At 41.3% G+C, this 25,947-nt stretch overlaps 1 protein-coding gene across 2 annotated transcripts in view; it reads right to left on the bottom strand.

The window, feature by feature from the left end:
- Positions 1-25,947, bottom strand: part of gal3st3 (galactose-3-O-sulfotransferase 3) — a 39,191-nt gene that overhangs the window by 10,083 nt on the left and 3,161 nt on the right. The window contains exon 1 of one of the 2 annotated variants that reach the window (XM_038730749.1): positions 5,821-6,037. The exons of the other annotated variant lie outside the window; for it this stretch is intronic. Within the exon in view, the coding sequence (XP_038586677.1) occupies positions 5,821-6,010 (190 nt within the window). The 5' untranslated portion in view covers positions 6,011-6,037. Of the gene's footprint in view, positions 1-5,820; positions 6,038-25,947 lie in introns of those variants that run through there. 2 annotated transcript variants of the gene reach the window in all.

Raw genomic sequence — 25,947 nt, forward strand, 5'->3', positions numbered from 1 at the left:
AAGAAAAATGTGAAAGTACATGCAGGAAAATGACTAGATGTGCAATGAAGGAACATTCCTGACATTTGGAAGGCTCTTGCTTTCAATTTACCTCCAAATAAGCGGACTACACCACTGACTTTGACTTCTGTTTGTCTGAACACGTGTTTCCTGTAGCATCAGATTTGGTTGAATAAATGTGACAGCATTTGCAGACCTTAATAATTCATTTTAAATGACAAAAAGTTGTCATGTTTGTTCATGCCCCCTATAACGGCACAACACTAGGACGATCGACAGGACGATAATGATTTCTCTGTCTTCCAAAACTGTTAAAAACTAAAAACATTTTACTTGTAATTTGGGTTAAAATGACAACTACGTTAAGGTTGGGAGAGCGTCACTATCATGGTTACAGTATAAAAGTTCAGGGATGATCACCTCATTCTTGTCGATCAGAAAGAGGAAACAAACAAACAGCTGTTTCCTGTGTTAGAGTCCAACGTTTTGTTGATCCATCCAACCCAAGCTCCTCCCTATGCAGACTTTATCGAGCTGTAATTACGTTGCTGTACTATGGCTGCTAGAGGACTTTGAATGTAAACATACATTGTTTGGGGGAACTTGCTGAACTGACTGATGCTGATATTATTCTTAAACGGAATAATGTTGTTACCAGTTATAGATATGATGGCCAAAACTATGAAAAAGTCTGTTCTTTATCTACCACGGCTGCATGCCTAACCCCATCATCCTTATACGCCTTAAAACCACGAGCATAAGGTGGAACTTTTCATTACTCTTCTCAGAAATGTCACCGTTTCCAGGTTGGTCAATTGCATTGCACACTGGCTTCTCCGGCTCAAGGTTAAGTTCCCATTTGCATAGAGAAATGTCACTGCCATGCCTGTTTTGAACGAAGCATTAATGAAACGAAGCACAGACAGATGCACCCTGATTCAAAGAGTAGGGGAATGCAGTAAAATGCAGAGCTGCAGCTGATGTTGGGCACTGATATGACATCTTTAGCACAATGAAACCATGCAGCAGAGATGCAGGGGGTGTTTCTTGAGGTAAGAGGAGCTGGTTCGTAGCCCTGTGTGTGTGTGTGTGTGTGTGTGTGTGTGTGTGTGTGTGTGTGTGTGAGGGGATGGAGGTAGATCATGTGTCACAGAGAGTTAATAAGAAAGGGATTTAAGTGGCTTTCAGCAGACAGACTCGACCTCTCCCCTTCATCCACCCTCATCTGATGCCATCGTCTCCTCCCTTCACCTCCTCCTCTCTCCTCCTTCTGTGCCAACACTCTGGCCTCTTTAATTATAATGGTCTGATTAGATTTCTCTTACGATCGCTGACACCGGATCCCTCTGTTAGCGGACAATGATTTAGAAATGCAGACAGGCAGGAGAGAAGATATCTATCTCATTTATGTATTGATTTAACGATTACATAGAGAGATAATCCACGAGAAGGTGTGTGTTTTAAAGAATTTTAACACACGATGGTAAAGAGCCACCTGATGTGAAGCGTCCTCGACTGAGGATATTAATATTAATTAATCCTTTAAAGCAGACCTCAGAGTGGATCATCCGTTTTACATTGTGGTCACTCGGCAAAGATTTTAAATAAGATCACTCACTAGTTTACTGATGAATGTTTTGCACTCAGAGGTAAAATGTTACAAGGCAAAAGTGAGCCGCTCCCATTTGGTTAGTGTATATCTAAGCCAGAGCGCATTTAAGTGTTTCTATTGGATCTTTTAGGCTTAAAATACTTAAGTAATATATGGATCATATTACATTAGGAAATTTAAACTTGAAAATTCATAATTAACCTCAGAATTAATATTTTGACCTGAAAAAGCAAGGAGTTGTTTCCACGATCCTGTCCTGGTTTTCTGTGTTATATTATTTTGGCCATGCGTTCACTGTGTTTTGATTTTGGTTTCTCTGTGTCTGGGTTTTGGTTTCGTGTCTTAGTGTAACTCCTGGTTTGTGTACTTCTGTGTTGGTTGTTATTTTTGCCCCATGTCTGCTCTGTGTTCTGTTATGAGTTCAGTCTGTTCTCCCTGTTACGTCTGTAGTCTGTCGGTATGATTAGGTTTTAGTCTGTTGTATGTTTCTTCCCCTGTGTTAGTTGCCTGTGCCTTATGTTCAGTTCTGTTCATGTTTGGATCTGTAACGGCCTAAGTTCTTGTCTTTTGTTTCATGCTCAGTTTGTCTGCCTGTCTGTCTCTGCTGTCTCTCTGTTTTCTCTGCTGTCTGCCTGCCTGCCTCGTTAGCCTTGATCCCAGTCACCTGTGTTGCTCCCGCCCTGCCATCACAAGTCCTACAGGCAGCTCCTAACCACTTGAGAGACCTCTGTAGCTCTCTTAAATAACTGGGAGAGTAAGAGTGATTCTTAGCTTTGAGAAATTTGATAACTTGCTTTTATTCTTAAGTTTAAAAGTATGAGTGAATTTCATGAATTCACAGCACTTAAGACTAAAATGGCACTTTGAGAAGCTAAATAGAGATAAATACCGGCCCTGCACTTTGTTGGATTGGACAGGACAGGATTAGCCTTTATTCTCTCCCTTGGGAGAAATTTGTCGTGGGCATTCTAGAGACCACAGCGTCTGGCAGCACACAGCAATCTCTGCTATCACACACAATCACACATGAACAACATTAACAGCTTTAAACACATACAGATGCAGAACTCATAACAGTGCAATAACATTTAATCTAGAGTAACATTTAACACTTGGATTACTACATAATCCCCAACAGTTACACATTCACCCACTACAGCAGTAATGGTAGATATTGCATGATGCATGATTCCCCACAATAGCCAACTATTAGATATTGTGAGTGCCTGCAACACCTATTGCACATTTCCTGCGAATAAAAGTTATAGACTAAACTTTAACTACAGGACAGCTTGACTGAATTTAGCACTTCTGTCACTTCTGTCAAAAATAATAAATAAAACGTTGCCAGTGAACATAACCCAGGCAGCAATTACCTCAAAATGTTTTTGTCAAAACAAATAATTTGCATATAAACTAATTTTTAGGAGACCGGGTTGCAAACATATAAAATGCAGTCTATGTACATAGGTTCTGAAATGTGTGATATGCAATGTTTCAATATCAGCTGCCGACATATCAGTCACGCTCTATTTAAGATACACTCTGAGCTAAAAAAAACAATAACAATAACTATCACTATTTTCACCATGGAATAATAAATATCACATTTATGCCACGTACCTTTTGCCAATAAGTGGCAGTTACTTCCAATTTCAGTTTGCAGTCCTTTACATTTTTGTGTGACATTTTGCTTATTTGTGAGCCCTGGACAGTTTTTTTGTTCAGTTTTTTTGCCAATCTATGCGTGGCTGCGCCTGCTTACAAACACAATCTGCCTTCCGATGGAGATATTTGAAGGAGTTATTCTCACATCTCCCTTAAATTCTTCCCTCAGGTGATTCAAACTTTAGTTCTCCTCTTTTCCTTTATTTTCCTTCTGTTTCTTCTATCTTTTTGTTAGCTTACCTCCATCTGTCTCCACCTCCTGCTGCTGCCATGTGAAAATGGCAAACAAATGCAGAAGTACAATTTGTACGTAATACACATGATACATACTTACATGGAAAAAATGTAACACACAGAGACAAGCAACGGAGACAAACCTGACGTGCACTACATGGATACAGGAACAAAAATAACAACTATAGTCCCCCATACCCCCAATACACACAGATGTTTGCCACACACACACACACACACACACACACACACACACACACACACACACAGCTGACTACAACCTAATGAGTGTATGAAGGTAGCTTCATGCTCAGTCCTCCGGGGCAACCACAGCTGCTTCGCTCTATGATCTTGTCATCTGTACAGATGACCTTTCACCCATCCCTTGGGAATTTTATACCTCAGATGATCTCTAGGGTTTCAGAAAAATAACACACACACACACACACACACATTTTGGAGGATTTATCGCATCATATTAGTGATCTCTAATTCCTACTTTGTTATATGGTGTGTCTTTATGTGCCCAAACCTGCCAACATACTAAGCCATGACAAATGATAACTCATGCACATATATCAACTTGTCCCCCCCTTTTACCTCTGACAAACACACGCACACATGCGCATGCACAGCTGTTCAGGGCCCGGCCACCAGGGAGATGACCCATAGTCCAGCCATCAGTAACAGAATGACTGTTGCTGCGGGAGACCAAGGGCAAAGCCTGACATACCATCTAACACTGTGAATAGATACACACTAACACACAGAGTCAGCTCTCAGACCCGAGGGGTGCATTAGCATTAGTGCTGCCCTTCAACTGCAATGTGGAAAATGCTACTTTATGTCATGCTGGCAAGCCAGTGATCCTGGGGTATCAGGCTATGTACACATGTTCCAAAGGCAATTTGAAGCTCCGTTCCCTGTAGCAATGAGAACTGCTGTAACAGCGACAGGCATAGGCTAAAGGGTCAGTTCACACAAACTCTTACTACCTATGGTGGTATCCAGCTATGCAGTAGTTCTGACATTTATTTACTCCCCTTTTAGTCAAGCTCAAAATGTTCGGGATCCTACACTTCCCATAATGTAACTTGCATTGTTACTTATGTCATATTAGCGCTATCGTAATAGTTTCTGACTTGTCAATAGCGATCATGTCAACATCCAACTTGTATTTACAACTGGGAAACCAAATATATTTGAGTTTCTATAAAGGGGCAGTGGTGGCCTAAAGGTTAGAGAAGCGAGCTTGTGACCAGAAATAGGCCCTTAACCCCAGCTGCTCCAGTGGAGCTGCTCAGTGGCCAGCAGATCAGGCTATGGTTCTACTGGACAGCTTCTAATATAACTGTGTGAATGAAATCAGGGCAATCCTGGAAAAAAGAGAGCAAAGCTCTCATTGAACCGGATAAATAAAAAGGTGAAAAATAAAAAATAAATAGGCTAAATATGTGCCTGCTTGAGTCCCAAACCTGTTTCCCTGCCCTGGCTTCCTCTCTGTCTTCGGCTCAAGTGAGACGTCCATGTTTGGTTGGTATTCAGGAACGTCTGTATTATGAATCAACAGGTCAGATATGTCCTGGCTTTCGCAGTGATTTGTACTGAATGACAGCTGGCAGCAGAGGAGAGAAAAGATTTAAAGTGTGATAGTGACTTCATGATTGGCTTAGCCGATCATGGTGTAATTGTGCGTTCTATTTATTTCAGAAGTCGGAGGTCAGAGCTGGGAATGACGTCACACCCGAGTTAACGGTGTTCCAGTACTACAACAGATTTAGAAAGGAAGATTTGATGCCTCTATCCATTGTTAGCAATAGCAGTTGATAACAACGTATTATGTGGTATTTTGCAAATACAAACACCATAGCAACAGCTCTACAGATATAAGTTGGACAGCACTGTGTGCACGACTGATTTAATGAGACACAAATGAGACAGGAGTCAGATAAAAAGTATCACTAGAGCTTTCACTACTGTTGATTCCAGGAGTAGCGATCTTGGATTTTGAGGTCAGGGTTGGTGAGGTTCTCAAGTCGGAAATCAGACTTAAGGGGGCGTTTCCATTGAAATTTCTGACCTGAACCCGTAAATTCCAACTTCCCATTAGACATTGAACGCACCAAAAGCTGAGTGGAAAACAAGGTAAGAACACAGTCAGCAAAGTCATTGTTAGGAAGCAGAGTGAGGGCTGTGGATAAGTGATGTCTAAAGATAGTCTTCCCAGTTGAACTTACACTGAGCTAGTGGTGGCCTAAAGGTTAGAGAAGCGAGCTTGACATGGATGTCTCACATTAGCCAAATACCTGTCAGAAAGGGTGCCCTGTGCCAGGGCAGGGAAACAGGTGTGGGACCCAATCGCAGACACACTGTATTCCGCGGGATTTGCTTTTTTTGAGATCCAACAAAGCGAAGTCCAAATCCAAAATCCTCGGACAAAAAAGGCAGTAGTCCAGAGTGACAGGCAGATGTGAAACATCCAATCCAAAAACTCATATACCTGAACAAACAGGCAGAGGACCAGGCAGGTGCACAAGACATGGATGACACAAGAGAAACTGAAAAAAAGGACTATAAATACTCCAGGCAGCGTAATTAAACACAGGTGGAACTCATGAGGAATCAGGACAGACAGGAAACAAAGCACAACACACCCACAGTGACTGCACATTAACAAACAAACTATCTCTACTCTACCATACCTACTACAATATTTCACATGGTAGTGGATGATCCAAGTGAAAAGGTACTGAACTGTCTCTGCCAACACTTTAAACATTTAAATGCACAGAACACACGAGGTGACTTTGTTAGAGAAAATAAAGAAAAGACTGGACAGGCGGTCGAGTTGAGACTGTGCTGCTAACAGCTGCAGCCAGATACAGAAATTTGTCTTGCTGTTAACATCTGCAGCTGCCATTGAGTTACAGCTCAAGGACAAAGACTTTATTTTCTTAATGACTTGAAGATTTACTCATGAGTGGGACAGTGAAATGTTAAGACCTTTTCTTGAACTGTGAAACACACAGTGGAGAAGTAAGAAAGTTTAAAGAAATCCTCAAAGGCTGTTCTGGGCAAGCTAACAAATATGTTCATTTTCCAGGAAGACTGTTTGCTTACGTCTGAGGCTTTATCTCTGGAATTAATTCTCAGAAATAAAGCTTCCCTCTGCTGTTCCATGCTTCCACTTTACGCCTTTGGTGAAGCCAAAGATCCCCAGGAGCAGAGATATTTTTAAACCTATTTCATTCTAGGGTTAGATGGCACAGCCGGCAAGACAGAGGTTCCTCTTTGTTGTAGCAGCACAAAAACAGTCTATATAACCTCCAGTTATGAGTGTATCACAGAGTTAAAAGCCCTGTTTTCTAAAGCAGCTTCTTACTCAGACCAATGGAGTCCTACATGAACACACTGTTAAAATTGTGCTTTGCTTTAGCTCTTCTCACTGCTTCAAAAAGGGGAATTGGTCATATCAGGTATTTCAATGGCTCAATAAGAATTCAGCAATGTAAGAATCTAAATTAATCTGATAATCAGACTGACTTGCCATTTTTCATGTCATGTCATCACAGTTTTTTACAGTCGCTAGAACACATTTCCCAATACTTAGGTCACTTTTTCAAAACTCTTCACACAGTGAGCACAACATATACATGTGAGCCAAACTGAGGATCAATTATCATTGCTTTGGCACAAAATGCATTCAACTGACTACATCTTTCAAATTACATTAATTCTTTTCTCACTTCGACACAACAACCGCCAAAACTCTGTGTACTTACAGGCCAATTTGCACATGCTTGAATACTGTTTTCAAAACTGTTCAACTTAAGTTCAAAACAATAACATAATACAAAACTGAATAAGACAGCAATTTGCTACAATTCTACAGTAATATTTTAATGAAATATACTGTAAATCCTAAAATTAAATGCTATAAAAACAATTGGACAATTGGACCAACCACAGCTGATTCTCATTGTAGATGAACATCTACACAGGTGTTACTCTTTCATTTTCATTATAAAAGGTGACAACTGCTGAGTAGTTTTGCATTGTGATGTAAACATGGACCCAGCCAGAAATAGAGAAGTGGCTGAAAGAGGAAGAAGAGTGGCTGGGAGTGGGCGAGGAAAACGTATGCATGGTGGAAGAAGGGAGGAAGAGGAAGATCAAGAGCTGTAGTCTCAGATGAGACATAAAACTCACTGAGATTCGAGACAGAGTCTTGACAGACAATGTTACTTTTGCAAATATTCACAGTGTAAGCATAACAACTGTTTCTAGAGTCCTGAAAAAACATCAGGTAAGGATGAAACCGTTTTGAGAGGAACTCTGAACATGTCAAGCAACTATACTAGCAAATATGTTCAGGTAAGATCACAATAAAATACAGAACTGTTTTTGAACAAAACTAAACGAAGACAACTTTTTAGTTAATGTTTTCTACTGTAACAGCTTATGTTGCCTTGTGGATTTATTTTAGAGAGTCATGGAGATTGAAGGCAGGCACCCCACAACACCCCACATTTTCATCTTTGTGGATGAGGCGGGTTTCAACTTGGCCAAAACACGGTGACGAGGAAGGAATGTGATTGGGAAGAGAGCCACAGTGGATGTACCGGGCCAGAGGGGTGCCAACATCACAATGTGTGCAGCAATATCCACTGCTGGACTGCTGTTACACAAACCACTAATTGGGCCATACAACACTGAACGTCTCCTTGCGTTCCTACATGATCTCTATGGAAGGGTTGTGCTAGGTGAGAAAAGGGATGGAGAAAGAAGAAATCAGCCAACATTTATAACTGTATGGGACAATGTGGCATTTCACCACTCCGCAGTCACCGAGTGGTTTGCAGCCCATCCCAGAATGGTGTCAATGATGCCTGGACATATTAGCAGAAGATTGCCAGGTATGGATCAGGCATGCCAGAAGATTCTTTCCTAGGTGTATTGCCCTAGATGACATAAGATGTGATGTGGATGAGAACCTGTGGCCAAATGGAGAAGACCGAGTAGATTAGCATAACTATTGTATGTGTATCAGTGGATGGTGTGTATACAAATTCTTGTATTTTGGAATTACTCAGTGCAAAAAAATTAAAATTAATAAAAGACATAAAATATATTGAAGCATTCTGCATCATGTCTGATTCATTCCAGTAATATATATTGCAGTGAATTATAAACAGAGATGTATCCTTATTTTTCACAAGAAAACATTGTATAATGCTACCTGTTGTTAGTGTTTTTTTAGGTCATTGTTTTGTGGGTGACAAAGTGTGTTTGTTGTCTGTCAACCTTTGCTAGTGTTCTGGAAGAAAGGAGTTGATTTTGTTGTGAATTATTTTGGAGCATTATAGCCTAAATTGTTATAATTAATTACTAGAGCAATGGTGGTCTACATTGTCATCATTTAAAGTGTTATTTTATAGTGTAAAGTTAGGATCACAGTGTTAAAACTCTATAGCTCTGAGTGTGTGTGCTCCTTTCTGCCCAGGCTCAGCAGTAGCACGTGTGTGTGTGTGAGCAAGTTTGTGTGCTTTGGGAGATAAGGGAGGGAGCACAGTGAGGCAGCATCAAAAACACCTGCAAAGGAAAATATAGAAGAAGATTTTGTGAAAATTGTATTACAAAACATACATCAATATAGTCCATCACAGTAAGAATGTCCTGTTTCTAGCATAGAGCACAAACAACACCAGTTTATTCCATAAAAGTCCGGTTATGGATGAAATGGCATGATCAAGCGGAGTGCATGCAAAAGACACCGAGAGGAGGAGCAGGCAGTTAGGGAATTTCCCAGATACAGGTGCAGTAGGAAAGAGAGCCAAGAGATGATATGAAGCCAAGAAACAGAGCTATAAAAGGAGGTCCAAAAGGAGGTGAAAGTCAGTTGTTACATGGTTTTCATGTCGACTCGGGTCTCTGTTCTGGTGACAGAATGGGACTCTATTTTGCACCGATCTCTGACACACTCCGCTGGAACTTTTGTGTTCTAATTGGTGTCTGTTTCTGTTGATAATAAAAATGTTGGTAAAAGTTCAAGCTTTCTTATCTGGCCCAAGTCTTGAATTTTTACACGACATTAATTTGAGACATGTATGAAGTGATTTGGTAGTTTTAGTGCATTTTGAAAGTGAAATGAACTGCTGTGCCGAGCTGAAAGTTGGTTTGGAGAACTGTGTGAAGAGTTTTGAAAAAGTGACCTAAGTATTGGGAAATGTGTCCTAGCGACTGTAAAAAACTATAATTCAGCCTGATATTGTGTTAGTATATAGTAGTATAGTGGATATGTCGTGGATATGTCGATTTAACTTGTACCACTGTGTCCATCATATCTTACTGTAATTTTTCTGCCACTATGTTTCATGGATGTCACAAATGTATCTGGCCTGGCACAAGAGGACAACAGCTCCATCCTTAATCCCACCTACGAAGCTCTGACTGTTTGTCTCCAACTATTTGTCTGGAAACTGGGTAAAACAGCAAACAATAAGCACAACATCAGACTTGTTTAAATACATATAATACTGATGCATTAAAAAAACTAAAGCCGTGTTCAGAACATTAGAAATTCATCTAAAACGCAGACTCCTCTTTTATTTCAGCAGGGGTCCCAACAGAGACGGCATTAAATGTGTTCAAAAACTAAAAATTTGGTGTGTGATAAGCAGATTTTGGAGGTTGGAGCTCAGTACAAGCAGCCGACGAACACGTTGCTGCATCAGTGTAAATCAAACACTTCTTATTTTGTAGGAGCCTTGAGTCAAAGAACATCACAAATCCTGTCTGCACACTCTTTCTCTTATCACTCCCTCCCCACAGTCTCCCTGCAATCCTCATTACTTTAATCTGAACCTCACCTCGCTGTCTTCCTCCCCCTCCTCTCCACTGGGCTTTTCCTCTCTCCCATCGTTCTACCTTCTAACTCTTTATCTTAACAGAATAGGCTGGCCAGTGTCCCTACGGTGCTTTTTAGGCATCTGCCCCACCCTGTTCCTGGACCTGTTAGAGCTGTAGAGAAAGAGAGAATCAAATCAAGTGTATTTCTGTCCTCAAACATGTATGCTAATGTGTGTGTGTGTGTGTGTGTGTGTGCGTGTGTGTGTGTGTGCGTGCATGTGTGTGTGTGTGCATGTGAGTGTGTGTGTGTGTGTGTGTGTGTGTGTGCGTGTGCGTGTGTGCGTGTGCGTGTGCGGGGGGGGGTGTGTGTGTGGGTGGGTGGGTGTGTGTGTGTGTGTGGGTGTGTGTGTGTGTGGGTGGGTGTGGGTGGGTGTGTGTGCATGAGTGCGCCTGAGAGCGTGTCTGGATCATTACATGTCTGCAGGGGAGCCTCCCTGCGGACCCACAGATACAGGCTTTACCTCGCCCGAAATGACACCCCAGAGAGAGTGATGAGAGAGCAGCGGAGAGGGGGAGAAAGCAGGAGGAGAATGGGGTGAGGGAAGGACAGGGCGAGAGGACAATGAAAGAGGGAGAACGCAGAGGAAGCAAGAGAGGAATATGAGATATATAATGAAAGACAAACGAGAACACGGATGGAGAAAATGAAAGAGGGCTAAGACTGATTGAGCGGCCAGAATCAACATCAGGCCTTGTACTTGTGTGTTTATTGATGAAAGCCTTTTAGATCGTTTCTTACCGGCAAGCGCCTTAAGCCAAATCAACGGAGAGAACAAGTGGGAGAGAGAGAAAATATCAGCGAGACAATGTTCCCATTGGCGAAGTCAAATGACAAGTACATGTTCTGTTCTTTCTCTTTGCATGTAAACATACTCCAAATCGACTACAGCTTAATACCCACACCGGGAAGTGTTATGCCTTGCCTCCACATTTTTTTGATAATGTCTGAATAATAAGTAAGCTTGAAGGAGTATAGTCTTTTAACAAGACTGAAGCTGCCATTGTGTTTCATCAGAACTGCTTGTCGGGTGGTCGAACAGCTTCAGGAACCCTCTCCCCCCCCACACACCTTTCCAACGCTGGATTAGGGGGGGGAGCTGTGTCCGACCATCTCTGTAACTTTCTAAAGCTGGTGGTCTGACATTCTCTCAGTCATGCCGTAATGGCTGTGCAGAGGTGAGAAAGGAGCCAGAGTTTGAACTTCTCTCTATAGCTCTCTATCGCTTTTCATAGTGCAACACTACAAATGCCTTCCAGGAGAGACTGTCTGGAAATGTGCACCGTTATCCCCCCGATTTAAACAATCCACCATCTCCCACCTCTCTATGTAGGACGGCTTTTCACCCCGCCTTTCAAGCCATTTGGAACAACTACAAACAATGTTTTACAGTTCAGTCTCTCAGGACCACAAATATCTGTACCAAATTTCATGCTACCATTAGTTGTTGAATTTCAATAAAAAACAAATATCTCAGCCTCATGTAGGTGCAGCAGAAAAATTCAAAGGCAATACATCTAATAGTTGTCAAGGTATTTCACTCTCAACCACAAATGTACACCCTGTGATAGCATGGGAGGAAAAGTCAGAAGGTCACTAAACTCTGTGAATGTATGTATAGCATTTCATAGCAATAGATTAAATTACATTAACCTTTTAAATTATCTGAACTTTTATCTGAATGTTTTGTTGTTGAAATGATGAAGTCTTCATTTTCGTCAAGAGAAAATCCATTACATATAGAAGTACCTTTGAAACGCAGGCCCATCATTTTCAAACAGAGGCGTGGCAACCACTTAAATTTTCTCCAGGCCTCGGCCAGAAATGAACAAGAGATTTCTAATTATTCTTGCCTCAATTGCCACTGAAAAATAAAACTATTTGGATCATAAGCACTCTGTAACACTGAAAAGGTTTCTGTTCCGCTTCTTTAGTCTGGGCGGGCAGTGAGTGTGTGAGTGTGTGTGTGTGTGTGTTTTTTATGTTTGTGTGTGTGTGTGTTCAGGGGAGAAGCACTCTTTCAAAATATCACTCCCTCCTCTTTATTTATCTGCATTCATATTCTGCTCAGGAAACTCAATGTGCTTTTGCAACTCAGCTGTTCATTTACATAAGACGCAGGCTTCCTCCATGCCAAATTAATTTGATTTTCTAAGGTGAAGCCCTAAAGCAGCTTTAGCAGACAAAATCGTAGCCTGTTGCCAGTCTGACTGGCCGACCTGCAGAGGTCACATCAACTGAGCTAACCAGGGTGTCAAACACACTTTGCTTTTGTTGCTCCTTTCACAGAACTTCAATTGTAGGTTTTTCCACAAAGCCCCCTGTGCCGCTGCTCTGCACTTAAGCTCGGCGCCAATTACTAGCGCAGAGCTGGGGGAGCTATGCCATCCAGGAGGTTCGCTTGGACAACAGCCTATTTTGTGTTCCTGCTTTTAATGGATGACAGTTTATTCTGCTGCAGTGTGCCGCTAGCCCCCCCCCCCAAGATAACAGAGAAGGCCCCTCTTCATCAGCATGACAAACAAGCAAAATTTATGGATCTAAACACGCCAGCTCTTCTCTCAAAGTTACTGTATATTTTCAGCAATAACCCTTTACCAAAAACCCCCCACCGGGAGTATCTTAACCCAGAGAGCTTTGATTCTGCCAGCACCACAGCGGTAAACCAAAAGGGCCGCCAGCACACTGCAATTAAGCAGAGGTGCTGTCACGATTGGAGACAGAAGGAACATTAAAGACTCCTCTGCACCACAGCGGAATATGTACAAGCTTGTATAAAAAGCTTGTCGGCTTTCATCAGCGAGTTGCAAATGCTACTGAGGTGGACAGACAGGCAGGGTGGTCTGTGGTGATTAGCATAAAAAGAGAAGGACCTACAGACTGGATACTGAGGCATGTAAGGCTGTGGATGAGGCAATTACCCAGAGTCATTAAAGATGCAGTAAACACTAATGTCATCAAAATGCATTTTAAGTTTCTACTAAGAATCACAAATCATGTTAAGATGCACAGAGCCAGCACACTGCAAAACTTCACTTTTGGCTGTCTGAAACAGCTGGACTGCCCGTGTTTAAATAACTCAACTCCAAACTTATTGATCACATCTGGATCCTTTATATATGCAGCCTCAGTGGGGCCCCCTTCCCCTTTTAATACATTCATTGTCTCACCTATGCAAATAACTGAATCAACAGGTAAGCACATACATCTGTTGTTACAGCGTACTTTGCAATGAAGTGAAGTGTTTATAACGCATTGAAGAAAGGTCTGCACACAAATCTCAGCATAGGTCAGCCCTCTTTGTCACAGCCAGTGCTGTGGCTCTGGTTTTGTTTCCTGTTCCTCTCATGTTCCCCCCTCCCTTTTTGTCTGTCTGTGTGTATGGCTGTGTTATGAGTGTGACGACAATCTTAGCACCTGGCGGAGCTACACACCAGTCTTCAATCTTCCAATCACCTTATGGTTTGATACTCCAGGCTTCCTGTGACTCGTCGCAAGATTATTTCGTACCCCATGCAAGAGTACCTCAAGCCATTACTTTTTTTCCTGGCCTCTAGGTAATGTGGGTTTTTGTGATTACTACCTTCCTCAGTGACAATTCGGCCAGGCTGTGGCGTAGCTGGCCACCAAACCACTTGGAACAGGATCTCGTCTGCGACAACTTGCCTGCTTCTTGCTTACGCCAACTTACACATGGTCTCCCCAACTCTGCATATTCTCCTGTGCTCTGTGTCTGATCCTGGGTCCACCTAAACACTTGCCTTCATACTCTTCTCTCAACACAGCCTGTTGTCATGCTCAGTCGTCACATATACACGCTTTGGAAAAACCATGGCTATTGTGTGCAAAACGGCGATTTTGCGTGTATAGTAGACGCCCCTACGTTTGTATATATGAGACGCATCCAGGACGCATGTGTATGTGACGCCCTGGGGTGACCGGAAATGCTAGTAGCGCTTCCGGTCGCTAAGTAGCTAGTTAGCGATGTTTGTGTTTAAGGAGTTGACAACCCCCCAAGGCAACTTACCCTAACCTTAATCGTCACAGAAGTTCGTGCCTAAACCTAAGTCAGTAAATATATGCATGTCGACCAGCTAACCCTACAGCTGACCACATCGGCCTGATGGGCTCACGGCCGACGTGCTAGCAGGTAGGGTTAGCCTCCTTTGTGTTGCAACGCTATTGCAGCGTATCATACACACGCAAAATCGATGTTTTGCGTACAATCGCCCCGGTTTTTCCAAAGCGTGTACATGTGACGAGATCGGGTTGCTCAACATGTAAATGCTCTTTTTGTACAACACCTTTCTAGTCTTCCAACCACTCAAAGTGCTTTTACACTACATTGCACTCACCCATTCACACACATTCATACACCGATGGCAGGGGCAATTCGGGGTTCAGTATATTGTCCAAGGACATTTCGACATGCAGCCTGGAGGAGCTGGGGATAGAAATAACGGTTATCCTATTAGCAAGCAACTCGCTCTACCTCCTGAGCCACAGCGGCCCGTGCTGGTTTCAATCTGAAAGTTACATGCTGTAATTATCCAGTGTAAAGCCACCCAGGCCACACACTCACCAAGGTGCTCCATTAAGGAGCCTATAAGATCACACCCTCATTTTAATTTACAGTTTAATACAGTTTTTAATGATTTAAATCACTGGTCTGGTACCTTATCAAGGGGCCACTTGACCTTCGTTTTGCTTTCCTGTTTTGGTCTTTAAAATAATCATCATTAATTTTTAAAACCACTTGATTTTATAATTACTTTAGTATAATTAATATGTTCCAGAATATATTTGATGTAGCTCTGTGTACCGTTTTGAAATCGCACCATTTTTTTAAGGGATAGTTTTGCTACAGCCTACAAGGGCTAAACTATTGTTTAGAAAGAAAACACAAATCTGGTGGTTTTACGAACTAAAAATCTTGTTTATTTATGAATTTCTGATCATGATCCTTCTGAAACACTGCTAGACAATAGAAACATTTACAACTGTGTATTTTAGATGATCGGATTCGTACAGTTAAGATATTACATATCTGGTACTGTAACTGCAGAGTACAGCCAGTGCAGCTGTACTGGTTTTGCTCATGCCCACCCACCTCACAGATTTAAACCAGTTACCCAACATGTTTTTAAGCTTCATAACTGACCTGAGGGGAGATTTTGTTTAATCTAGAAGGTTCTTGAAAATTACGAGCTTGAAACCAATAAACCTGGAGCCGAAACCCCAAAGTTTAATTAGTACTACTATCTAAAAATTATTACATTCATGTTATGTTAAGGTGTGTGGAAAACAATATTGACCATTTTGTAAAAGAGTTACAAAATACTGGTCAAAGGCAGGGAAACATTCAATAGATCTTGAAAATGAATGCCATTACCCTGACACTGAACCCTGACCCTTGCTGGCTTTACACCCACATTGCATTTACAAACACAACATAGGCTAATGAGTTAGTAAGTCCCCATGCAAGCAGCAATATACAAGATCAATACATACTAGATCAATATAACATCTGATAGTGGAAATCCCTGCAAGCAATTAGATGCCACTTGAGAAGACACCGTCCTCGTTCATACCCAATTATGACTGGGTCAACTGTGCTTAATTGGGTGTCTAGTTTGTTGATTATCGCTGAAGCAAGCGAATCACCCCGTTTATCATACTGATAGAAGAGAGGTCCCCAGTAAATTCTGTTTGTGTCTGCGATGATGACAGGGAAATTAAAAAGCAAGTCATTTCAGAAAGGCTGAGTGCTGAGGCAGGAATACAGAGGTGTGGACCCAAAATGCAGACACCAGAACAAAACAGAGCAAAATTCAAACAGGCAGGTATAATCCAAATAACGGGGGAAACAATCAAGGAAACCATGGGAAACAGAACACGAGGCAGGACAAACAAGATGACACCACAAGGAATGAACACAACTGATAATACTGATATATACACGGGCAAATGAGCAGGGAGGGAAGCACAGCTGAAACACATCAGGTAATCTAACAACACGAAACAAAGCTAGACAAGGACACATGAGAACTGAACACTACAAAATAAAACAGTAAGTAAAGCATATGGGAACACACAAGGACAGTGTTACCAAAGTAAAACAGAAAAAATTGAACAACTGCATAACAGAACAAAACCAGGACAGGGAACAGAGACAGGACCAAACAGGAAACAGGACTACACTAGCATGGAGACATAAGATTAAGGACTAAGACACAGACACAAGGACAAGACCAAAATAACCACAAACACAGAAGTACACAGACCAGGAGGAACACTAGAACATGAACTAAGGCACAGGACTAAGGACCAAGGCAAAGAAATAAAACACAGGACTAAGAACTAAGATAAGAGACAAGAGTAAACTTAAACATGCGAATGAACAAAAGAGTAAACAAAGCTACAAAACACAAAACCGTAAACAAGATCAAATAGCTTACAAAAAAACAGAACCCAAAACCAAACCCATGAAAACAGACTAAAACAGGAATGGACATTAACAAAACAACAGAAAAACACCAAACTCAAATCCAAGATCGTGACAAGTAAACCATAATATTGTGGTTGGTTTCAGGATAACTTGTGGAGTAATTAGTGAGAGAAATAGACAGATAGGTCATCCAGTTCTGATTAGACCAGGCAAATAGAGGTGTTTCACTCGGGACTGGCAGTGAATATTTATCAAAGACATTTAAAAACACAAAACATTTAAGAAAGCAATAAATGCAATAGTGAGTTTGTTAAAACCAAAAGGATCAATTGTTCCATTGTCAATAGGTATGGCTGCCACTTTGAGCGTTTATATGTCTGTCAAAACATTGTCTATCCACTTGTTTGCATATGTCCGTTTGTATATAAACAACACAAAGGATCTACAGCCATGCTAGCAGTTCTGTGAGGCTGTACTTTGGCACAGTGGTGTACTGAGCTAAATGCTACTGTCATCATGCTCACAGTGACAATGGTAACAATCTAATGTTTAGCATGCCAACATTGGTTTACCATGTTCAGCATTTTGGTTTAACGTTTTAGCATGTTAACATTTGCTAATTAGCACTAATCAGGCTAATGGGAAAATCATAAGCTCTGCAAGTATTTGGTCATATTGCCCAAAAAATTTATGCATGCAAACAGAAAAAATTATTTACTGCAACCTAAAGTAATTCTTCTGCATTTACGATTATAATTATTGACAAGTTAGTACTTACCATTAAAGGAGACCTAGTAAACTGAATTTCCAGTCCTATACTGTAGTTCTGTGACTCCTGTATGGCAGCTTTGCATGATTCAAAAAAATATTTTTCTATCTTATACTGGCCCTTAATGTAGATCTTCATTTCAGCCTCCGTATGAAACAAGCTATGTTTCTGTCTCTTTAAGGCCCCCCCTTCAAAGCCCACTGTCTTCTGATTGGCCAAGTCCTAAAGCATGTTACCAGGCTGTTGTTGCCGCTGAGCGGTACAGACAGAGGGCCTTTCTGAAACTAGATCCTCGCAACTACCACTCCGACACGGAGTGTACTCTGGTCGGAGTCACCCTCACAGCCAAATCGAGCTCCGTCTTAAGAGAAAAAGTGGGATTCAATGCTTGCTGAAGCTCAAAATATAGCGGATGCAATGGGTTTCACACCTGAGTTAACCCACAGCAGGCAGAGAAAGCACTGAAGGAAGGTCAGATGCACAGGAGACTCCTGATGTAACATTTAGGAATTCTGTGTATTATATATCAGCGGACAGTGTCATCGCACAGCTGACTTCCAGATTTCAATCAATCAGGGACATTTGCAATGATTGCAAGGGAGCTTAAGTCATCTTGTAGAAATTTAATAACAAAATAGTCCAAGGATCTATGAAGATTTATAGAAACAAATGCTTCATCTGAAGAAGATATCCAGTGCAACATTCTCAGGATCATCAACACCCATGGAGTTGCTCAACAGGAATTATGACATGAAGCTTGAGAGCATTTATGGCGACGTTTGCATTGCGCTGAAGATTTCTTGCACTTTAACAGTAACTGTGGCAGGAGGAGAGTGATCCTTCAGTAAACTGAAAATAATAAAGAATTATTTGTGCTCCACAATGAGCCAGGAGATGCTCAATAACCTGGCAAAACTTGGCATTGAGTGTGAACTGGCTAAACAGATGGACTTTAAAGACATTATAAAGGACTTTGCATCCAGAAAGACAGAAGAGACAGAAGACAAGAAAGATGGCTGTCCAAGTGGCAAAGATCACCATAAGGTAAGAAACTGCATATCCTTCAGAGAAATGTGTAGTGTAAGGGTAGCAGATCTATGTAGCCCCCATCACTGAGCAAGTCTCTCTCAGTTTGCATGTATGTGTTAATGTCGGAGATGGAGAGAGCACACGCATGACATGAGTAAAGCAGATTTGGGGAGGCCATTCACTGGACCTTTTCAGAGGGCATTTTTTGTGTCTGTCTGCTCGCACCCATGTGGCTGTGATGGCTTTGAGGCTCAGCTCTGCCGTTCAGCCGAGCAGAGAGAGGTCAAAGGAGACCTGCTGGACTGTTAATGTTTCTGGTGTCAGTTCCAACTGTCACTTCCGGACTCCGGATTCCGGATTCTTCACAGAGTGTCAGTCCCGCTTTGTGTCGGGCGATGCCTCAAGATAGCCGACCGCTCTGAACGGAGAGCCGGAGTCTGAATAATTAACCACAATGGAACAATAAACACGCTGTTCTCACAAGTTCTCCTCATTCTAAAAATGTCAGAAGCAGATGGCACGCTGCCTGTGGCGAAAGTTGCTAGTGTAGAGCGAAGAGAGAAGCGAGAATGGAGCAAGAATAAAAAAAAAAAGAAGGGAGGCAGATGGACACTATGTCAGGGAGTATTTTTTATTTGGCAAGGGTGGGAAAAGGAATGAATGGCTCACCCACGTTTTATTTGTGAAATGTTTGAAAAAATGTCTCTGCATGCCTTGAGGTAAATGAGGTGAGACCAAACTGAGTTACATAAAAATAAAACATAAAACTGCAATGACAATATAACTGTCTTTACTTCTATTTACAGTTATATATAATATGCAGCGGTGAATGTATCACTGCATCACTGAAGACAGGAAATAAGGCAGTGATGGAAGCAACAAAGCAGATAGAAAACATATTCAGATGGCAGATGATCACACAGATGAGGGAAAAAGAGGGAAATTTTGTTGAGCTGAGAGAACATATGTGGACAGAAGGTCATCAAAATGATAAAGGCAGAAACACCAGACTGAGAATAAAAGGACAGCACTTGCACATGAAACAAATGTGGCAGTCCACATTGTCTCCTTTCTCTTCTCTGTTTGACCAGCAAAGAAGCCAACTGCTGTGACTGGTGATGTCCAGTCGATCCATTTATTCTGTTTTTAAGGTGAGGTAATTTGCTCACATCCTTCAACGAATGCAGAAATATGGAAACTAATTTCTGTAATGCTTTGTGGTAACTCAGCGAGGTCTTTTTGTTGCTCCAACCAAGAAAAACAAATATTGGCAAACATTTAAACGTTGTCTTCTACTTAATATAGATACTCAACCACAACTTAGCATGGTAGGCTTTGGATATCTTCACATGCTACAACAGCGTGCATGTGGCTACTTAATCAGCATTGTGTGAACTCGTTTGGCAAGGGAATGAATATAACGGACCTTGATAGGTGTGGAGATGCGGTGGATAAGACAAATGCCTTTGGAGACCCAGGTTTGATTCCCACTGTGACACATCCACCAATGTGTCTCTGAGCAAGACACTTAACCCCTAGTTGCTCCAGAGGCGTGTGATCTCTGACGTATATAGCAATTGTAGTTGCCTTGGATAAAAGTGTCAGCTAAATGAATAAATGTATTTATTTATATGCATTAGTCCCGCACTCCTGCTTTAATTAGCAAACTCATACGTTAACTTTATCAGCTAGTGGACAAATTCGAGGGTCATCAGCTAGAAATACTTCTGCCTGAAATTAAGGACGTAGTATTTAAAAAAATGACTAGGCATTTAAATGCTAAATGACACATCAAAGCAAAGGTGGAAAGAGTCACAAATCATGAAAAAATATGCACGTCACTCTGAGTCACACCAGGTCTTAAACCTTGTGAGCTTGTGGTTACGACATGAGAAGTTGTGTACGCGGTTGGCATATCGCTGCAAGGCAACGGCAACACGGACGCCAAAAGACTCCTAGTTCTCTTGTCATTCGTCGCTTCTTTCTTCCAGGAAATGTTAACTTACTTTGTATTTCAGCACCACTCAGAGGAACAAGAAAAGACATTTACAAAGAGTTACAATATATTAATTTACCATCCACCAAAAAATTCACTTTTGGACGGGGGAAGGGCAGCCAGACTGGGCAAGTGAGGCGGCAGTAATAGTGAGCGCCCTCCCGCCGCTGAGGGAAGCTGTGTAAGCCTGTAATCAGATTTCACACGCCGCTCCAGCAACTCAACCGAACACCCAGACTCCTTTGCAGTCAGTTGGACGAACCGATGCTGAATGATGAAGAAGGATGTGTTTTTGAGAGACAGAGTGTGGATAGGTATATTTGTGTTGTGTGTGTGTGTGCGTCCATGCCCGTGTATGAATATATGATGTGTATTTGTGCATGCTGTTTGTATTTGTGCACAGTTACTCTGTGAATATCGGACTGCTTGCACACCTGTATTTACTGTGTCCCTGTGTGTTTTTGTGTGTCTCTGTACTCCTAATCTTCTATTTTTGTGAGGACCAAGGGTGTTTTAGAGCTTGGGAATGAGGATATTTTGGAACTCAAGGACAGTTTGGCTTCTTTGAGGGTTAAGTTTAAATTTAGGTTAGGTTTAAGCTTAGTCCCGTTTATTATCTCTTTGCACCAGCCACAGCCAGACTTAACATACATCCCAGCAAAAAAGAAGGGATGAGTGGAATGACACGATCTGTGGAAATAATGGACTTTAACGTTGGTTTCACCCTTTTTGCCCCAACATTTAAAATAGACATCTGTGAGATTACAAAAAGACCTTTGAAGACAAAACTGTGAAAAAAACTTTTCCCCTAAAGTTTGCAAAGGAAACACTATGTGACCAAATCACAGTAATGTATGGATTGCTGAGATTGCTTAGGGCCCTTTCACACCTGAAAGCCCAAAGTTCATGTTTTGCAGTTAAACATGTATTTGTTAAGGTTACAGGGAAATTCTGCTTTATTGGGTTGGGTGGTATTTTTGTAGTTTTGACAATAATTTCCAACTTTTATTATAACATTAGACACACCAAAGTAAGTGATGTGTTCAATGCACATGGCGGCATCACTACAAACATGAGTGTAAAGCAAGTTGTATAAAATTTGAGTTATTCTTAAAGGATAATTTGGGGGGTGGGAATACATTCGTATCAACAAGTGTCCTCACACATATAGAAGTGTGTGCTTGTTTCCGTGTGTGCACCTGGGTTGTGCTGTTAGGACGCAGCCCTGCTCCCTGTAATGGACTGATAACAGAGACCCTCCGGTAAGAAAAAGGATTAATTAAGAACTGGAACCCCCAGGGTAGAGCGCCCTCTGCACCTCCCCTCACCACATATACAAACACAGACACTGGTGTGAATAAATAAAGCCCTTGCGCACTTGCATAGGCCTCATAAACTCACTTTCACACATACACACAGGTAAGCCGGCCACAGGAAGGCACACACACACACACACACACTCTCTGCAGGTTCAAAACATTCCTGGCTGCCCCTGCGGGTTTCAAGTTTCAAGTCCTTCTCTAAGTAACACTAACAGGGTTTGTAGGACTCTGGAGGAAAGACCTTTAGCACTTTCCAGAGGCTTTTACTCGCCTGTCTGGGCAGCTCAACACACTCATTAAGTTCCTTGTGTTTATTTGACCAAACATATTGTTTTGGGATGAAAAAGGTGTGGGGCAATCTGAGGAAAAGAAAGAAAATGAATCAAAAGGAAATAAAAACAAAACAAAAATCTCATTCAGAAGCACGAGTCAATTGTGTTCTTGCAGCCCTTAATCATAGTTATAGTCCTTGAGTACAAACGATCCAGGTGTCTTAAAATAAGTTATTCTGGTGTATTCAGGTAGCTCATGAAACTCTTCTCTTTAGGTACTATAAACAACACAAAGGATTTGAGGTGAAATCCTTTTATTGTTCAAACAAATCCAAGTCAAGTCATTATTCTGAAATCCTGAGAAAGAAAGTATAAAATGTTAAAGTTCCCTATCATATAGTGTACTTCTTTTTAAAGGTCAGTGGGGTTATGCAATATACAAACCCAGAGCTTTCTGATGAAGCCCTTTATTGAGCTTGGCGCTGAAAAGTGATAATCAGTTTGGAGTATCTGGTTTCTAGATTATCTTGTGCGACAGATTCTATAGATAACGTATCGAATGGCTCGTGTACAGTTGATAGCCAACACAGTGTGTCTTAACTGACCGGCCCCATTTGTTCTCCTAGACGATTAAGCTTTGTTTGATGTGGCGTTCTTTGCGGTATAAGCTATGTCTTTCTCTCCTCTGAGGGGTTTTTGTTTCCTCAGGGTTCATGGGAAAAGCACAACTAAGAGGGCAACGCCGGGACGTAAATACAACGCCCAACTTTATCATTCAGAACTGTGTTCTACACCAGGAAATGCCAACACATCAACTGCCCTCATTTCACTGCAGGGTTCAGGACACAGTTAGGAAAACTGAGAAAAAAACCCAATCAGTGAAAGAGTAAACAGCGAACATGACATCGGGTATGTGTACATGCCAATAATTCATTCTAATCCTATTTAAAGCAATAATCTGATTATGGGCACAGTTATGTAAAACTCTGATCTGATTATTTTAATCAAAATATGTGATATAATCATAAATTGATTGGAAGAATTGGCATCTTTCCGGCTGCCTCGAGCATAAGGTAGGGCAGCGTGTGTGTAGCCTGAGAGGCGAGATGCAGGACACAGTTTGCTCTAGCTGGGGTTTAACTTCACCCTTGACCTTGGAAACAGAAAAAAACTATCTCATGATGAGGTCCATTTAGTAGATGTCCTCGATCTTTCAATCACACCACATGGTTCTCATTAGCAGATCAACATTGATGTCAAGTCCTCAAGGTGCTCAGTAAAAATGGAAATTGAACATTTAGAATACCACATTTCAGCTAGGGAACTACATCTACTGAGGAAGATGATTGAAAGCTCTGGGATAGCGCCTAAATAGACCTATTACTGAGATAGTTTTCTCAACAAACCGCAATGAATACCTGCAGACACTACTCAGATCTGTAATATGGTTCTGTGAACTACATTTTTGGCGTTAAACAGTCACTTTATCTTTATTTGAATTTACAGCTAATATTGTCCTGACATATGCTTGAAATGAACATCAGTCAAAAATAAGACAATAAAGCACAATCATCAGAAAGTATGAGGTATCTAATAAGGAAGGTTACAATACAGAGGTTCATATATCCATCAATCCATCTTCAACTGTTTATCCGGGGTCCGGGTTACGTAATATTTCTAATTTTTGTTTTACTACCTTTATTTTGTTAACAACCGATTTTAACAATTGATTGATTTAAATGTTTCTATCATATGATTTCAGATCTCTGTCAAAGAAACTATTCATCATTTTATTTAGGGTTAGCAATTCAGATGTACATTTGTATTTTATTCTGTTATACCGCCATTAATATGAAAAGCACAATATCCAATTTCATCATACTTTTTGTTATTTCATAGATTAATATAAATGTATACAAATACAGCTATAAATATAGAGCTATGCTATACAGATATAGCTTCCACATAGTATTTCACTTCTGAAACCAAACCACATCACTTCCCTGAGTAAAGTAACCTAACCTGAAGAATAGTCCTGTTACTGTTGTGACTGTACTCATGGTACTATTCAGAGTACTACATGTACTGCATGTAAACACACCTTTGGGTTTCTAAAACACTGACGATCAGATAATCACAGTCGTAATAAAAACATTAGGGTCAAGCTTTGAATTCTGTCTGACGTCTCTGCCACAGAGAAGTTTTTTCTGACCATAACAACAGCTTCCAAACTGAGATGCTCTCAGTAGTAATAATAAATAATGCATTTCGTGTCGTGCGGAACAGCAGGGCCATCCAGATACAGGACTTTGCTCCCATAATCTTCCTGCCCAGACCATTTTAATCCAGGGTCTGCTGGAATCTGTCTGTCAGACATCTACAAGTAGATGAAAACGTTCGCACCAAGGGCAGCTCCCTGGAGCTGGGCCCAGACCCTGACAAAACCCTCGTCCATCTGTCTTCATCTGGCACCAGCAGCCACAGTCAGAACCATGGCTGACACGCAACCACAATAAAAGCTCTTTGAATTTTTGACAACGGATAAAGAGCATTTTAAAATAATTTTTTCTTCTTTTGAAGCCTTTGACTCCTTGTTAACATTTGACAACCAGTCTTGCAGATATACAGATGATTATATTGATTCAGCCGCGGGCTGATCTCCGAGGGATCAATTTAACTCAATAAGTGACTGTAAGGGGGGTGACAGGTCATTTTCATCTTTACACACTCCCTCTATATGTATCACCATTAATCTCACCTCTAATCTGAAATAAAGTCGTGTGTGTGCAGGCCCGAGCACTCCTGCACATCAAAACTAATTTGATCCCGAGCCACAAAGAGCTGCACAATGCATCAAAGTAGTTGAAAGCTGGCCAGAGTCAAGTGTTTGTCTGTTTGTATGTGTGTTTTATTCTTCATCAAGGAGCTGATGGTGTTTGGGTGTGGACTCCTATATTCATGGGTCCAAAAACCAGGATTCCACTATACTTGTATATCCTGCATGTTTTTCTTTCAGTTGCTACTTCCTTTTCATTCAGAGCTTTACTGCTACAGTAGTCTGACTTACAGGAAGTAGGCTGCGGGTATAAGCCTGCCATTGGCCGACTATTTTAATTGGAGTTCTTCTTCACCTTCCGCTGTCTGGGTTACTGTTTTCTAAGGGCACCGTCGCTGCAAGGCGATTAAGATTGGTTTAAAGAAATACACACAAGAGCACTGAGCCAGAGCATTTTCCCACCTACACCTGAATGAGAATGGAGTCAGCCAAACCTTTCTCCAGCGCTGGCACAGTGCTAAAATGAAGGTTGGAGGTCTGGCAATGTGAGACTACTGCTACTGTTGTGTTTTCTGTTGCACTCTTTCTCTCTTGTTTTCCCCAAATCACCATCAGAAGGGTTTTTCCTTCTTGTCATCTCTTGTCATCGCCAGTCAGTATGTCATCTTAGTTGGCTTGGCAGGTTAAATAAAGGTTAAATAACGAATCAAGGTGAATTAACTGACTCTGATTCTGTCTGTTTTTGTGAAAATCATCCTGACATCTCAAACAATACATGAGCAGTGAGAAATGCAACTTTTAAATTTATTATGACATATCAATTAACTGTATCCTTCACAAAAGTTACCCAAAGTGATGTCTTAAAATCTCGTACTCGGCCTGTAGAGCTGAAACATGTAATCACTAGATTCACT

Source organism: Micropterus salmoides, unplaced genomic scaffold, assembly GCF_014851395.1.
Source record: "Micropterus salmoides isolate LMB-PRFRI ecotype aquatic unplaced genomic scaffold, ASM1485139v1 Ms_hic_scaffold_2, whole genome shotgun sequence".
NCBI lineage: Eukaryota > Metazoa > Chordata > Actinopteri > Centrarchiformes > Centrarchidae > Micropterus > Micropterus salmoides.